This window comes from Hipposideros armiger, unplaced genomic scaffold (genome assembly GCF_001890085.2).
Source record: "Hipposideros armiger isolate ML-2016 unplaced genomic scaffold, ASM189008v1 scaffold_48, whole genome shotgun sequence".
NCBI lineage: Eukaryota > Metazoa > Chordata > Mammalia > Chiroptera > Hipposideridae > Hipposideros > Hipposideros armiger.
This window is the reverse complement of record NW_017731398.1, coordinates 4154397-4170124: the sequence shown is the minus strand read 5'-3', so window position 1 is coordinate 4170124 and position 15728 is coordinate 4154397. Positions and strand designations below refer to the sequence as shown.

At 57.0% G+C, this 15728-nt stretch overlaps 1 protein-coding gene across 1 annotated transcript in view; it reads left to right on the top strand.

Annotated features, from left to right (window-relative positions):
- The window catches only part of TMEM266 (transmembrane protein 266), a 68930-nt gene that overhangs the window by 33372 nt on the left and 19830 nt on the right, over positions 1–15728 (top strand). Inside the window, 4 exon segments of the mRNA XM_019640122.1 lie at positions 1482–1555; positions 4661–4717; positions 5601–5739; positions 8999–9114. Of these exon segments, the coding sequence (XP_019495667.1) occupies positions 1482–1555; positions 4661–4717; positions 5601–5739; positions 8999–9114 (386 nt within the window).

Genomic DNA, 15728 nt, shown 5'->3' with positions numbered 1-15728 from the left:
GTTGTGTGCTTTCCCTCCCACACGCCCATATATCTGCCTTTCATGAGGCCCGACCGTAACGGCGTCTTTGTTTCCCTGTGCTGGGCTGCACTCGGTGCTCGGGCTGTGACAGGCGTTGAATAGGACTGAGAACCTGGCCGACACTGGAATTTCCCCTAAAATTAAGTATCTACGAGATTGATTTTGGTAGGAGATCCAATAGCAGCTCATAAAAGGCATCTTAAATTCCATAAAACGCACAATCACAGATTTATTGCTCTTCTAAAGCAAACCGTAAAAAAGGCACAGGAATCCATTTCAGAAATTATGGGGAGAGTTGATGTGTTCAGAGTCATCTGGAGGTCCTTTCAGAGTCACACAGGACTCGGCCTCAGTCCCTACTAGCATTCACGTGGCCAGGATAGGAAGAATTGCAGTGTCTCCTGGCTCGTCTTTTAAGGGTCAGATTGGCCCAACGCCGGGGACCTGAAATTCTCCGCTCCCCATGCTTCAGGACCTGGTTTCTGCCACCCCCAGGCTTCCCCGACCTCAGAGCTTTGGGGGAGGCTGTGCAGCCATACCAGCACTTGGACGGCCCTGGGCATTTTCCTTTGGCCCCCAGGGGACTCTGAGTGGTCAGCTGACCAGGCTGGGCTGGAGCCCAGTAGCGAGGCAGGGCAACGTGTTCTCAGCAGCACACGTGCACCCCGTTTGGCCCCACTGCCCCAGATGCACTGCCAGTATCTCCTTAGGCCTGTCTTCCGGGGAACTTCCCCTGCCACCCACTTTCCATCCAAGCCCACCTGCCCTTATCCTGGGCCCTAGCACCCTGCTTTGGGCCTGCCAGCTGCTACACTGCCCTACTTGCATGGGAGGCTGGCCGTGGCTTCCAGAGCTAGTGCCTTCACTCCAAGGAGGAAGGTGGGTGGGGGCTGTCTGGGGTGGCCACTCGGGTGTCTGGAAGGCCAGTGGAGCAACTGGGAAGCAGAGCAGACCCAAGCTGCTTGCTCTGTCACTTTTGGGAGGACTCGCCCAGTCCTCGTCCCAGCCTGCTCTCTGAAACACCCTGGCGGACACCGCCATCTCCGCACTCACTGTTAAGAATGAAAAGTCAAAATAAGCTCCTCGGTCCCACTGACCACTCGGGTCCCGCTGAGAATTCTGTTGGGGTTCCCAGTAGCCCGTCTGGACCTGACACGTTGCCCACCCACGTCCAAAAGCCACGGTGTCTCCCTAGGCTCCCTCTGGAGATCCCCTTTCTGGGAGGACAGAGCCCATTGAGCTTAAGAGCAGACCTGGAACTCAGAGGAGATGGAGGGAAGGAAGGCTGGCATCCCCGGCCCACCCCCATGGCAGACACCCCTGAAAGCTGCCCTTGGTGTCCTCTGGCTCGATGTCATCCAGATCAAAGGCTCACGGCCGGGTCGCAGAGGCTGGGCAGCCCTGTACTGTAGCGCCTGAGTCCCCCTCCTAAGCTGGCTCCTGTCACTGTGTCGTTGCAGTTTCCAGCGCATTCCAGTTTGCTGGTGTGATTCACTGGGTCAGTCTGGTCATTCTCTCCGTGTTCTTCTCAGAGGTAGGTGAAGACTGGGCCTGCGACCCTCTCCTCAGGGCAGCCCCTGTCCTGGGGACACCAAGCTTTATCCTCTAACATTCACAAGTGTCAGGCCTCTGGGCCCCCTCGAGGCTCCAGAGAGTGGGACGCAGCACAGGAGACTACGGTCCGATACACACAGTGGGGAGCATCCCCGCAGGGAGGCCAGGCCTCAGAAGGTGACCCCTGAGCTGAACCCCAGAGGGTGAGCAGGTGTGGTCCATGCGGGGTGGGCCCTGGCATGTGAAGGTGAGACTGAGTGGGATGTCATTGGGGCAGCACGTGGTTCATGTGGCTAGTGAGGAAGCAGGGAGAGACGGGGCCTGGAGTCGGGGAGAGCAGTGAGGACGCGCACAGCTCAGACTCCCAGACACACAGCTCCCAGACTCACACACAGACTCACACAGCTCACATAGCACAGCTAACACACAACTCACAGACTCACAGACACACATCACACCTGTACTTACAGCTCACAGACTCACACTCAGACACGCAGCTCACACACATGCACACACAGCCCACAGATGCACACACACAGATGCACACACGCATGCACGCTCACAGACTCACAGACACAAGCACAGCTCACATGCACACAGGTGACATCCACAATCCTGGGTGTGGGTGTGGGTTGTGGGTCTGGTCACAGCAGTGCAGCACAGGATGTTGTCCTGCAGCCCGTGGATTGGGTAGGTGAGTGAGGCTCAGGCTGGGGGCTAGATAAGGGGGTGTCCCAACCAGCTCGTGGAGATCATAGCCCTGGAGGCATCTCAGCCCCCAACAGGGTACCCTCTCCAAGCCTGCTGCCCTTTTGAGGGTCCTGCCCTCCCCAGCCCCTCGTCTCCCTTACCGCAGTTCCCTCCCACCAATATATGGGCTAAGGCCAGATGTCCCCTTGATGCAAACCTTGGAAAATGTGCATGTGTCTGTAGCTGCCAACAAAAATGTTTAATCAGTTGCTGAGGTTCTTCCCGCGGTCCCTCTGCTTTGGTTTTATTGGCTTTGCAGAATTTATTACCTGGTGTTAATTTGGCATTCCCTTCTTGTCACTGCCGGAGACAGAGACAAGCCACCTGAAACAGACAAGCCCCTGAGCAGAGGAATGTCAGTCTCAGATCCCCACCCGCTCTCACACACACCCAGCCAGGAAGGGCTGGGGCTTCCTTCCAGGCTCAGCGGGACAGCTGGGGGGCTGGGAGAATGGCAACACCCCTGACCTGACCTTGGACCTTGTCGAAGACGGTGAAGCAGTAACAGAGAGTAACAGAGGGGTGACAGAGGGTAACGGGTGACAGAGGGTGACAGGTGACAGAGGGTAATAGAGGGTGACAGGGTAATGGGTAACGGGGTGATAGAGGGTAACAGGGGTAAAGGGGTAACAGAGTAACAGGGGTAACATAGGGTAACGGGAGTTCTGCGTGAACAGAGAGGCAGGGATCTCCTGACGACGGAACTCAGCTTCCACGTCTCACGGGGGTTCAGGACCTTGGGACTAGAGCAGTCTCATAGGCCCCCTCACCCCACTCTGTTCCCTAGAGAGTTTGGGGATGTGTGAGGACTCCTCTGATGAGGAGGACCAGGGACCAGTATATCAAGACTTCTTTCAACACCAGCTATCAGGGCCACCTCCTCCCCGGTGCCTGGTTTTGAGGGAGCCTGGCCGCTGCATTGCCCGTGCCATGTGTCTGGTACAGACCACGGCCAGAACAAACTGAGCCAGGGCCTCGTCCTTCTACCGTAGCAACCACCCCAAGGTTCTGGGTCCGTGAGCGTCCCCCTCCTGCCTACCGTCTCCTCCCAGGGGTCCCTGGGGGCTCAGTCATCAGACACAGGCTGGGAGGTGGCTCTGTGCTCTGTGATCTGAGAGATGAGGGTGCCTCTGTGTCCCCTCCGTGTCTGACCAGAGGTCCACAACAGGGAGCCAGCTTGGCCACTAAGTTGCTGTGTGGCCTTGGGCACGACACTGCCCAGCTTCACGTGAGGAAATTGGGCCTGTCCTGGGGCTGCCTTGGTGACGAGAAGTGCAGTGAACTGCTGTGAGTGGCTCACGGAAAGCCACCAGGGCCGTGCAGGACCACCTGTCACGTCCTCGGGGTGAGGAAAGTGTCCTCGGTGAGTGAGCTGCCAAGCTGTTAGGGAGTGGTGCTCACGTCTGCTTTTGTGAGATCGCAGTGTGTGCTCTGCCAGGCATTGGGGGCAAAGGGGGCTCAGATGGTGTCTCCTGAGCCGTAGGAGGGCCAGGCAGGTAACCGCCACAGGCTCGATGAAGTGATGCCCCAGGGACGTAGGGACACAGGGAGGAGGCGCTGCGCCCAGGCAGTGTGGAAGAGCTTTCTGGAGGTGACACTGGAGCCAGGGCAGGAGGACAGGAAGGCCTTCCCCAGGTAGCGACAGAGGGAGGGCCCTGCTGGGCAGCACACAGGCCAAGCTGCTGCGACAAGAATACCACCACACAGCAATAGGCAAGGTTCAGGTCTGTCTCCCAGGAGAGCTGGTTGGACAAGCAGGTGACGCCGACGTGGTGGCATGCTCCCATCTTGCTGCCCAGTGCCCCCAGTTGGAGGCAGCTCAGCACCACGACTATGCAAACTATGTTTGGAGGGAGAGCCTGGCCCCTGATGGACTCAGCCCAGACGTTGTGCTTCTGCTCATGAGTCCTCAGCCAGAGTATGGCCACTGCTGGATGCGGGGTAGGCTGGACGCGGGGTCTCCAGCTGGGGGGCCATGCCAAAGCCGAGTGACTGTGTAAGAAGGAAAGAGGTATGGGAGGGAGTCAGCGGCAGCCTGCCACACGCAGTGTCAAGGCAAAAGGGAGCGCTTGCGTGTTCGTGTCTGCAAGGGGTTTGTGGTGTGACAGGTGCAGGAGACGACCTGAGAGGGAGGCTGGGCTGAGCATCATTCTGGGGCATTTGGAGCATCTTCCATCTATTCTGGGAGCACTGAGGGTGTGGAGCGAGAGGCTGGCACGATGGTGGGCACGCAAAGGGGTAGGGAGTACGGTGTCCCGTATTGGCCAGGACACCCCTATGGGGGGGCGGGGGTGGAGCAGTGACTGGAACTTCCTGTCTCCTGTCCTCTCCTTAGACTGTGCTCCGGATTGTGGTGCTTGGCATCTGGGATTACATCGAGAACAAAATAGAGGTAAAGACCAATGCCCACCCCACCCTAGACATCCCCCCTGGATGCTGAGAGCTGCCACCGTTCCACCCATCCCAGGCTGGGAGCTGGCCAAGAAGGCCACTGTGTTCCCCAGTGGACACAGGGGTCTCCAGTGTGTGGGGCGATGGGGCGTGGAATGCAGGTTGAGGAAGTTCCCAGCAAGGGGACATCCACGTGACCCCCATGAAATTCTGCAGAGTTTTAACTTACTCTTGAATTACCTGGGAAGCTGTAAAGTATGTTTTAAAGCACAGAAGTGCACTTTGCGGTGGCCCCGTGGTCAGAGGGCTGAGCGGAGCGCTGACCGCTTTTCATGCTTCTCAGAGCAGACAGGCAGGCGGGAGTATGGCTCATAGTACAGGCCCTGCGCCAGCCTCCGTCCCACTCCGGCCTCAGCTCCCACGTGTTGTTAGCCTCTGTAGCTGGGAGCTGACAGGGCCTGCCGGTGGAGGTGTGGCCAAGGCCAGGCTGGAGCAGCAGAAGGCAGGTCAGGACCCAGGCCCAACCTCACAGGCTGGGCCCCTCTCTTACCGCCCCCCCAACCCCCACCCCTACAGCTAGAGATGAGCTGAGGCTTTGCACTCCTGCTACCCAGGGGAAGGGGAAAGGGGCCTGCCCTCAGGGCCCCCCTCCCCCCACGTGAGGGCTTCAGCCAGTCTGCAGGCCCCTCCTGAGAAGGGGCGAGACCTGCCAGAAGGAGCTCAGGAGCACGCCTGGGGAAGGCAGCCAGGGTGTGGGTGGCCGGGAGCCTTGTGAAGGGCACACAGGAGGCGGAGGTGGCGGGGATCAGCTGCTCTGCCTCCCCTGGTCTCCAGCTGGGGACGTCCAGCTGGCCCTGGATGCTGAGGCCCACCTTCTCTCCTAGGTGTTTGATGGGGCCGTGATCACACTGTCCTTGGCCCCGATGGTGGCGTCCACTGTGGCCAACGGGCCGAGAAGTCCCTGGGACGCCATCAGCCTCCTCATTGTGCTGCGGATCTGGCGGGTGAAGAGGGTCATTGATGGTGAGTGGCTGGAAGGAGTCAGTGGGGTGGTACGGTGACAGGCGTCAGCTCCAGACACCGGGGCTCGCAACTGAGAAGTGAGAAATGAGGGGTTTGGGGCCGCCCAGCCAGCATCTGGGTGGCCAGTGGAGACTTGGGCGTGGAGAGAACCAAGCGCGTGTCTGCTCATTCAGTGTCCAGTGTCCAGGAACTGCTCACACACTGCCCAGATGCCGTGCGCAGACACTTGAGGTCAGAGGTCACGCATGAGTCCGCTGTGACCACCGTTTGTCTGGGTGGGAACCCTTCACCCGGTAGCCGGTAGCTGGGCCTGCCGCCTGGAAAAGCAGGTCTTCACGGCTGAGTGCTTTGATGCCCACCCACCCCCTGCAGACTCCCCGGCTTTGTCCAGGTCACTGGTCATGGTACTGCTCCCTGTAGGGTCCATCTCACCTGTGTCCACCAAGGACAAGCTGGGTGCCCCCAAGCCTGTCAGCCTGCAAACAGCCAGGGTCTGTGGGGGCTCCTGGCATGGGTGGCGTTCGGCACAGACCTCCTTCGGCCTCTTCGCACACGCTCCCATCTGCGGTCCCATTGCTAGGATCCACTCCGCCTTCTCATCTGTGCCGATTCACCTAGAGATCTGGGCCCTGATCCGGTGGCTCACATGTTTCCAGAATGAGGTGACAGATGAGAGTGTGTCCCCAGAGGAGGGAGACCTGGGAGAAGGCACTGGAAACGACACCCCTGCAGAGTGATGTGGGTATAGAGCCACCCGCAGACGGGCCGGTCCACCTCTCAGGACATGGGAGGCCAGAGGCCAGGTGACCAAATGGAGGGCAAGGCATGACAAGGAGGTTGTGTAGATAGCAGTTCTCACGCATTTCAGTTTTTGTTTCTGTGGCTTTTTATTTTTTTTTACCAGCAAAGCCCTTTTGTCTGCAAAATCTTGAACAGATACCCAGTTCAAAAACAGATTGAAATAGAAAGTGAGGCTGCTTTTGACTTGGAGTCGGGGGCCCAGAGCCCACCCCTTTGTGCTCTGCCCTCTCTCCCGAGGTACCCTGAGGGACCTGCTAGGCCTCTGGAGCAGTTTCAGAACTCCCCAGATAGACGGTGTGTATGTGTAGACTGTGCATACACTACATGCTGAATATACCTATACTGCATACAGACCAAGGTCACGCCAGACCTTATTTTTTGGTTGTGAGGGACAGAAACTATGGCCATGAGAACATCCCAGCAGACTGTGCCCGGTGGACGCGATGAGGGAAGGACAACCGCTGGGGCCTCCTGTCCCCTGGGCTGGGCACCCTCTCCCTGGTCCCCACCCCCATGTCTCCCCTTGGGGACACTGTCAGGTTTGACGTGTCACCAGAGAGCCCCTGACCCAGAGTCTTCATTACACTGGAATGTGCTGTGGTCCAGCTTTAGAAGGCCCGAGCTGGGAAGGCTCTGAGAGATCATCCCGTCCATTCCTCTCACTTGACAGATGGGGAAACTGAGGCCAAGAAGGACGAAGGTCACACAGCAGAGCAGGCCCTGAGGTGGAGCCAGGACCCCGGAGGCCACCAGGACCCCGGAGGCCACCAGCACCCTCTTAGCTGTTCACACCTCCCACCCTTGTCCACCAGAACATCCACTCCCGCCTGGGCAGGAATAGTGCCTTCCGGCCCATCTCTGCAGCTGTGAACAGCTGGACACCCTCAGAGAGTGGGCCTGGACAGCCTCATTGTAAATGCCCTTCCCAGCTGGTCCCTTTTCTCCGACACGTCAGCCTCACGGTGGGGCTGTGCCTCGGGCAGAGATGGAGGAGGCTGCGGCCACATGGGGCAGCCTCTGGGCCTGCAGGTGGGTCAGGGACACGTGGCCACCCTCAAGTTTGGAAGCAATGTAGAAAGCCCTGGTCTCTCTTCCTGGCACAGTCAGAGCATGTGCGGAGGTCGGGATGCTGTGGGTGGGAGGGGACGTGGAGAGTCCTGAATCCACATGGGTTGGGAGTTGGTGCCGTGACTTCCGGAGAATCCAGAGGACTTCCCGAGGGAGGGGACTGAGGGACTTCCAGTGCAGATCCAGGCTGCCCCCTCTGGTCTCAGCGTAGGTCTGTGATAGTGGATAACAGTGACTTCAAACAAGCGTGTTTCTCTCAGAGGAAGTGTGCAGGTAGGCAGTGCAGGGCTGGCATGGTGCGCTCTGCAGTCAGGATCCTGGACTCCTCCCGTCTGTTGCTGGTCAGAGCCTGCGCCCCAGTCAGTCATGGCCCAGGGAGGCTGCTCCCGTGCCAGCCATCACAACACGCTTCAGCCAGTAGGAAGAGGGAGGCAGGAAGAAGACAGGCCTCAGGAAAGACCCAGCCGCCTTTGCTTTCAAACATCTATATTGAGATCTAGTTTGCACCACAAAACTCACCCATTTAAAGTGCACAGTTGAATGGTTTTTATTAAATTCGACTTATGTGAATATCACCCCAAACTCTGTTTAGAGCATTTACATGACTCCAGAAAAACACTCCACACCCACTAGCCGTCAGCTCCCACTCCACGCTCAGCCCTAGGTGACCACGAGTGTCCTCTGTCCCGATAGCCGTTTCCTGTCAGTGGGGTCCTGTGCTATGGGGCCCCCTTCACTCGGCGTGTGGGAGGGTGGCTGTGCTGAAGCGCCCGTCATTGGGGGGTCGTGCTCCACTGTATGACACGCCGCATGGTCTGGGCCGACCGTCAGTGGACATTTTGGCAGTTTGCACGTTGGCTGCTGTGAACTCTCATGTACGGGTTCCTGTGTGGACGTGTGTTTTCATCTCTTAGGTTCCTAAGAGTGCAGTTGCTGGGCTATGTGGTCACTGTTAGTTTCCCATTTTGAAGAACTGCTAGACTGTTGTCCAGAGTGGCTGTGGCATTTTCCACGCCCAGGGCAGTGTGTGAGGATCCAGCACCCCACCCTCCCCGGCAGCCCTAGCTGCCCTCTGAGGAAGGCTTCTGGAAGCGCCTGCACGACATCCCCAGAGTGATCTTATGGCTGCAGCAGAGACTGGAAAGCAGAGCCCTTGACCCGGGCAGCTGTGCACATGGCCGGCTGAGGGTCCGTCTCTGTGGACAGGAGTAAGGCAGATCCTCCCTTAGGTCCCGTGGGTTAGGAGCCAGGCCTCTCCCATTTTCTGGGTGCTGTCGGGCACCCAGACAGCCCCCAGCCCTGCTCTAGAGCCTCCTAGAGTTCTGCTGGCCGAACGCGGGATCCGGCCCCTCTCCAGCCTAGCTCTTCACGGGGCGGCTTTGTCTTCCAGCGTATGTCCTGCCTGTGAAGGTGGAGATGGGAATGGTCATCCAGCAGTACGAGAAGGCCAAGGTCATCCAAGATGAGCAGCTGGAGAGGCTGACGCAGATCTGCCAGGAGCAAGGGGTGAGTAAGACGTGGCAGCCTCCGGTTGCGTCCAGTTCTGCTGGTGCCTGCGGCCACAGGGGCCCTGAGATCAGGGAGCCAGTGCAGCCCCTTGAGGGACACAAAGGGAACCTGAGGCCTAGAGAGGGTAAATGTGTCTCTAAGGTCACTTGTGCACAGCCAAGCCTGACTCAGCCCCGACGCCCAGGCCCAGGCGGTTTTCGCTGCACCATATGACCAGTCGGCTCTCCAAGCTGAACCAGCTGGGTTGCCAGCTCCGTTCACGAGGCTTGGCACAGTGGTCTCTGAGGCAGGGGTCAAGTTCTGTCTGCTGAGACTGCCTGGCCGGTCACCACCCAGGACCCCTGACATTCCAGGAGGTGTCCACTGCCCTCCAGGAGCCGTGTAAAGACCTGGTGATGGGCTGTGCACGACCGTGCTGGGCGGGGGGAGGGGGCTGTGAGGGGCTCCGTCTCCCAGGACCTCAGCCCTGCCACACCAGTCCTCTGTGCTCGGTTCCTTCGTCTGCTCAGTTCTTTGCTGCTCCCATGTGAGTGGGGCACGTTGCCCCTTCTGCAGGAGCTTGGGGTAGGGCCACCAGGGGCTCAGCAGGTGGGGACAGCCAGGCCCTACAGCACGGCTGCACTGCTCTGTGGAAAGAGCCTCACGTTCAGGGCATGTTCTGGTACCAGCTGTGCAAGGTGTACGCCCACAGAGGGGACTCGCAGGCAAGGGGCGGGGGCGTGTGTGGCAGGGGGAGCCTCGGGTCGGCCTCTGCAGGGCAGTGGGCGCTCACTTCATGGCCAGGCTCCCTGCCTCCGGGTGCTGCTCCCGCTGAACCATCCGCTCCCCGAGGGCAGGCTTGGCACCCAAGCCCAGCCGTGCACCCCTATGTTGTGGGTCCCCTCAACCCCAACTTCTCACACCTGGAGGCACTGGAGTGGGTGGGAAGCCCGTGGAATGTCCCCAAAAGTGATCCCATAGGAGCACGCTCCCAATATCATTGAAATTGTCCCTTTGGAATGTCTGTGGGCTTCAAATCTCTTTTTCTGTTTTGGGCATACCCAGCCTTTCATTTCAGCACAGAGTGGTTTTGAGTGACAAGAAGGGTGTCAGGCACATAGCCCTCAGGAGCTCATCATCCAAGGTGTCCCGTGAGGGTCTGTGTGGGTCCTGGGCTGGGAAGACAAGTGCTTCTGTCCCCGAGTGTCGGCATGAGCGTCATTGTCCCCCATGCACCTGGGCCCGTATACAGAGGGTGACAGTGTGGGGCCGGGGGTGTGTGTGTGTGGGGGGAGGATGGTCGTCAGGAGGAGTTGATGACGGAGGCCAGTGCCAGCAGAGGTGACAGCTGGGGCATGAGAGTGGCTGTTTGCTGGGGACCTCGAGGCCACTCAGAGTGAGCAGAGGAGGAAGTGGGGCTTCAGAGGCAGGCCTGGGAGGGGCCTTGAGGCCTGACCAGGACTTTGGACTGCATCCTGTTGGGAAAGAGGAAACTAGAGTGTTAGTAGCAAGGGCGGGGGCACCTGCTCGGGTTTGAATTTGATGGATTTTTCTGGCAGCCATTGGAGGATAATGGGAGAGGCCCAGGGTGTGGGAAGCGAGTAGGGGCAGGCTAGAGAGGCTGTAGCGACCACCCAGGGAAGGGGGGCCTAGGTAGGACAGTCCTGGGTGTCATCCCGGACCTGGCTGCAGCTTGCCCAGGCAGCTGTCAGTGTCATGCTAACAGGCGAGCGTGCTGTCTCCTCAAGGCTGTCGGCCACGTGGAGGATGCCTCGCCCTCATAAATCCCCAGCCTCCCAGTCCCGTGGAGAGCGAGCCGAGTATCTGCACGGCTCATGTGCCACGTGGCCGACAGCAACCCCTAGCCGCAACCCCCACTCCACAGCTTGCACTGTGGCCCCATACTGAGCTCCCAGGGACCCCACATTCCTGGTTCAAGTCACCCCCACATGTGGTCTTCCCTGGTGGAGGTCTTGGTTGGAGAGAGACTCCCATAGATTCTGCATAGGAAAGAGCCAATAAATAATGACAGATTCCCTCTAGGTAGTGACATCTGGAAAACAGATGAACAGAAACAAACCACTTTAATTTTAAAAACATCTGAAAGCCTGTCACCTTAGTTAAGATGGCAAAAGGGGCCAGTCAGCTGGAACCCCGGGGGCTGGCCCGAGCAGTGTATTTGGGGCGGGTGTCACAGAGACGTGAGACAGCTGCTCTCCCAAGGTGGCAGTGCCCACCACACAGGGGAGCGGGCAGACGCCTCATTTTTAGCTGTACTGTAAGACCTGGGTTGAAACTTGGCCGGGCAGCCTATACCTTTAAAGAAATGAGCGTGCTGGTTCCTGGAATGCCAGGGTGGCCAGACCCTGGGAGAGGACAGTGCCAAGATAGTTACAGATAGGATTTAGGGACAGACAAAAGCACAGAGCCAGCTCGGCCCTTCCTGGCCCTGTGGGCAGTTACGGGACCTCTGTGGGCCCTGGTTTTCCTAATCAAAAAATGGGACAGTGATGAAATCCTTGAAGGACGGCTGTGTGATGGTGCAGCCTCACGCCTGGCACATTACCAGCGGTGACATGTGGAAGCTGACCCTGGCCTGTCCAACCCCACATGCACCCATCTCACAGATAAGAAAGCCGAGGGACCGGGGATTTGCCCAGGAGCACGCGGCTGAGGGCGGTCAGAGGCCGGAATAGAGCCAGCTGTCCCACCTGGGAGACCTGACTTTCCAGCCATTGTGCCCACGTCACTTCTCAGGGCTCAGACATGTGCCTGGAGCACAGCCCCTCGCAGGCACAGCTCCTGCACTGCTGCCGCCGGCAACCCTGTCCCAGGCCATTCTGGTGACTTTCGTCACACATGCTCCGTCCCTCCCTCCCTGCCAAATTCTCAATGAGGCCGCTTCCAAGCTGAAGTCATGTCCGCTGCTGCATAAGGAACTGAAATCTTCCAGAGTTCCCAGGGAATGTGTCGAGTCTCAGGGTCAGGGACAGTCCCTCACATCAGCACTCTCTTTCTCTGCCATGTATTTGCGTAAATATTTGCCTAGACACCACTCCTCCTAGCTCTTCTTAAAGGTAGAGTTCATCTTTTAGAACAGTTCTAGATTTATACAGAAAATGTGGAGACAGTGCAGCGTTTCCTTCTCCCCACTTTCCCCGTTATGACATCTTACATTAGTGTCGCATGTCTGTTATAGTTAATGAACTGAGACTGACATTTATTCTTCAGTCCACATGTTGTTCAGAGCTCCTCAGTGTGTATCTACCATCCTTGATCTGGTCCAGGGTCCCACCCAGGACACCCACCACGTTTTGTCACCGTGTCTCCTCCGGCTGTCCTTGTTTCCAATGACCGTGACGGTTCACAGGGGCACTGGTCAACAGTTTGTAGGCTGCCCCTCTCTTGGGACTTGTCCGATGTGCTCTCATTGTCAGGCTGCAGTTACAGAGGTGAACGCCCTCTCGTCATGTCACATCAGGGCACACACTGTCGACAGGACAGCCTGTTGATCTTGCGCTTGAGCCCCTGACTGCCGTGTGTTTGTCAGATCCCTACACTCTAAAGCTGCTCTTTTTTATTCATCTGAGCTTCCTCAGAAAGTTGACATTGCTTCATCCTGTGACCCTGGAGACTCGGGCGACGTGGTTTGCCAGTCTCTGGCATAGATCTCGCGTGCATCTCAGCTTCTGTGTCTTGTGGTCCCTCACTTGTTATCACAGGCCACGCCCAAGCTGCCCCAGACGCCTCACGTTACAGGTGAAGGCCCCTTGGAGGGCATCTCGCCCACTCCGAATTTGGAAGGTGGGAGAACCTGAGGCCCAGAGAAGGGAGAGGTGTGCCCGCATCGAATGACAGTTGGCGGGGGCGGGGTGAGGGGCGAGATGGAGACAGGGTCTCGTATGACTCATTCCAGTGCTGCTCCCTGGACCACACTGGCGTCTGTTCTTCACCCAGAGACAGGACTTCCCTTCTTCCCATCCACTGTTGTGACTTCTGGGCTCAGCTCATCCTCACAGATTCCTTCTGGGAAGGGGAACCTTGAGGGGCTAGTGGGGAGGAGGACAGTGTCGGTCAGTCTGGCCTCTTCTGAGCCCTGGCTGGCCTGCAGACTGCTCACCTCTGTGGTGGCAGCAGACCCTCCAGCCCTGCATTCAGCCGGGAGTGCCTTCCTGATGGCTGCTGTTTCGCTGTCTCCGGATCCCTGCCAGAACATTCTTAGGCGTTAATGTCACTGCTGCACAGATGGGTTTTCGAAGCGGGATGCTAGTCGCTGTCCTTCAGGGGGATGGCGGGGACTTTCCATCCGTCTCCGTCCTGGCTGCTCCTGAAGTCAAAGCTGTTTAAGATGCAGCAGTTGAGGCAGCACGATGACACTTGCTTATGCCTCGTCTTGCAAAACACTTGTGACGCTCTGTGTCCGCCCATGCCCGCCGCTTGCCCTAATTCTGAAACACTCTGCTGGCCCGATCATAACCACTCTTTGCCCGGGAAGCCTTGCACAGCCATTGGTCCTAAACAGTCCAGTGCAGGCCCAGGGTCAAACTTGTTTCTCTTCCCTGCTGGGTCCTGTGGGAAGGACAGAGACAAGCTGAGTCCTCCACAGCACCATTCTCCCTCTAGGGTGACTCGAGGCCCAGCCTGCAAGGAGGCCAGTGGGACCCTGTAAGCCCCCGAGGGTGGCTGTTGTCTGTGGGCAAGCATCGTTCCCTGGCAGAGGAGTTGTGTGTGGGCACCTTGGAGGGGTGCTCTCACATGGGGTGCAGGCAATATTCTCGCCTCAGCTTCCTCTTCATCCCTGGGGCTCAGGCTCCTCATTGGAAATGTGGAGGAAACCAGGTTGCGTCCCGAGGACTCTGAGCAGCAGATTGCATTGTGTGAGGTGTGTGTCTACACCTCACACCCGGCTCACTGGAGACCCTCAGCATTAGGGAATGGAAAACACTGAGTCGTTTCTGTAACGGTGGCCATGCACAAATGCACGTCACACATTTCCTCCTGTTTTGACGTTGATGGGCACAGTGGGCAGACTCCGTCTCAGTAATCCCTTTACAGATAGAAAGACTGAGGCTGACAGAGCCCGAGGTGCCCAGGGTCTCACGATCTGTCATGAAGGAGCTGGGAATGGAGCTCAGGGCTCCTGTCTTAACAGAAGCAGGCTGTCTGTGCAGCCTGAGCGGCACCCTCAGACACATCCTGACACAGAAGCGTGCTTGCCACTCCCGGCCCAGTGCAGTGGGCAGGCCGCTCTGGCCTCCGGGCTCCTCCCATTCTGTGGCTTCTAGTTCAGTCCTGGGCGTTTTCTCCTTCCAGCAGGGGTTTGAAGGGATGTGAGACACGTGCACGGGGGTCCTAATCGGCCAGGCCTGAAAGTGGTGACATCGCTTCTGCACCCATTTCGTGGGTGGGACTCAGTTGCAGTCACACCAAAGGTAGCAGATGTTGACAAAAGTGGTCCATGTGCCCAAGAAGAAAACTGTCCCTTGATCCATAAAACGAGGTCAGTGGGCTCATGACAGCCCCGCCCCTTTCCCTGCCCATGTAGCAAGAGACACAGTCACACATACTGACCCCCAACCCTGGATGAGTGCCCAGCTCCTGCCTGCTTCCTGCAGAAGCAAGGTGGTGCCTTTTTTTAAAAAAATTACTTTCAGGTGTACAAAACAATACAATAGTTATCCTTTCACCCCTCACAAAGTGAGAACCCCCTTCCCCCATCCACTGCCCTCCCACCCCCGATATACTTATTTATTACAATTTCGTTGACTCCATTCCCACACTCGACTCCATATCCCGTGACTATAAGTATATAATATTATAGTTGACATACAATATTATTCAACATCATCTTCAGATATACAGTGCAAGTGGTCAGGCCTCTACACTGTCTATGAAGTGGTCTTCCTAACAAGACGAGTCCATCTGGCCCCCTAAGAAATATTTACATTATTGATTATATTCCTCAGACTGTCTTTTCTATCCCTGAGGCCATATTGTAGTTACCAATTAATATTGTCTCTTCCCTTCCCCTTCTCCTTCATCCCCACCCCCTCCCAACTAGCAACCCTTAGTTTTTCCTCTGTGTCTCTGAGACTATTTCTTTTTACATTTCTCATTCAGTTCTTTAGATTCCACATACAAGTGAGATCATATGATATTTCTTTCTCTGACTGACTTATTTCACTTAGCATAATGTTCTCTAGGTTCATCCATATTGTTGCAAATGGTACTATTTCCTTCTTTATAGCTGAGTAATACTCCATTGTGTAAATATACCATAGTTTCTTAATCCAGCTGTCTACCGATGGGTATTTCGGTTGTTTCCAAGTCTTGGCTATTGTAAATAGCGCTGCAATGAACATAGGGGTGTGTATATTTTTTCGAGTTAGTGTTTTGGGTTTTTCTGCATAAATCCCTGAGTGGAATTGCTGGGTCATAAGGTATAGTTCCATTTCCAGTTTTTTGAGATACCTCCATACTGATTTCCATAGTGGCTGCACCAATCTGCAGTCCCACCAACAGTACACCAGGGTTCCCTTGTCCCCACAACCTCACCAGCATTTGTTGTTTGTTGATTTATTGATGATAGCCATTCTGACCGGGGTAAGGTGGTATTTTATTTGTATTTCCCT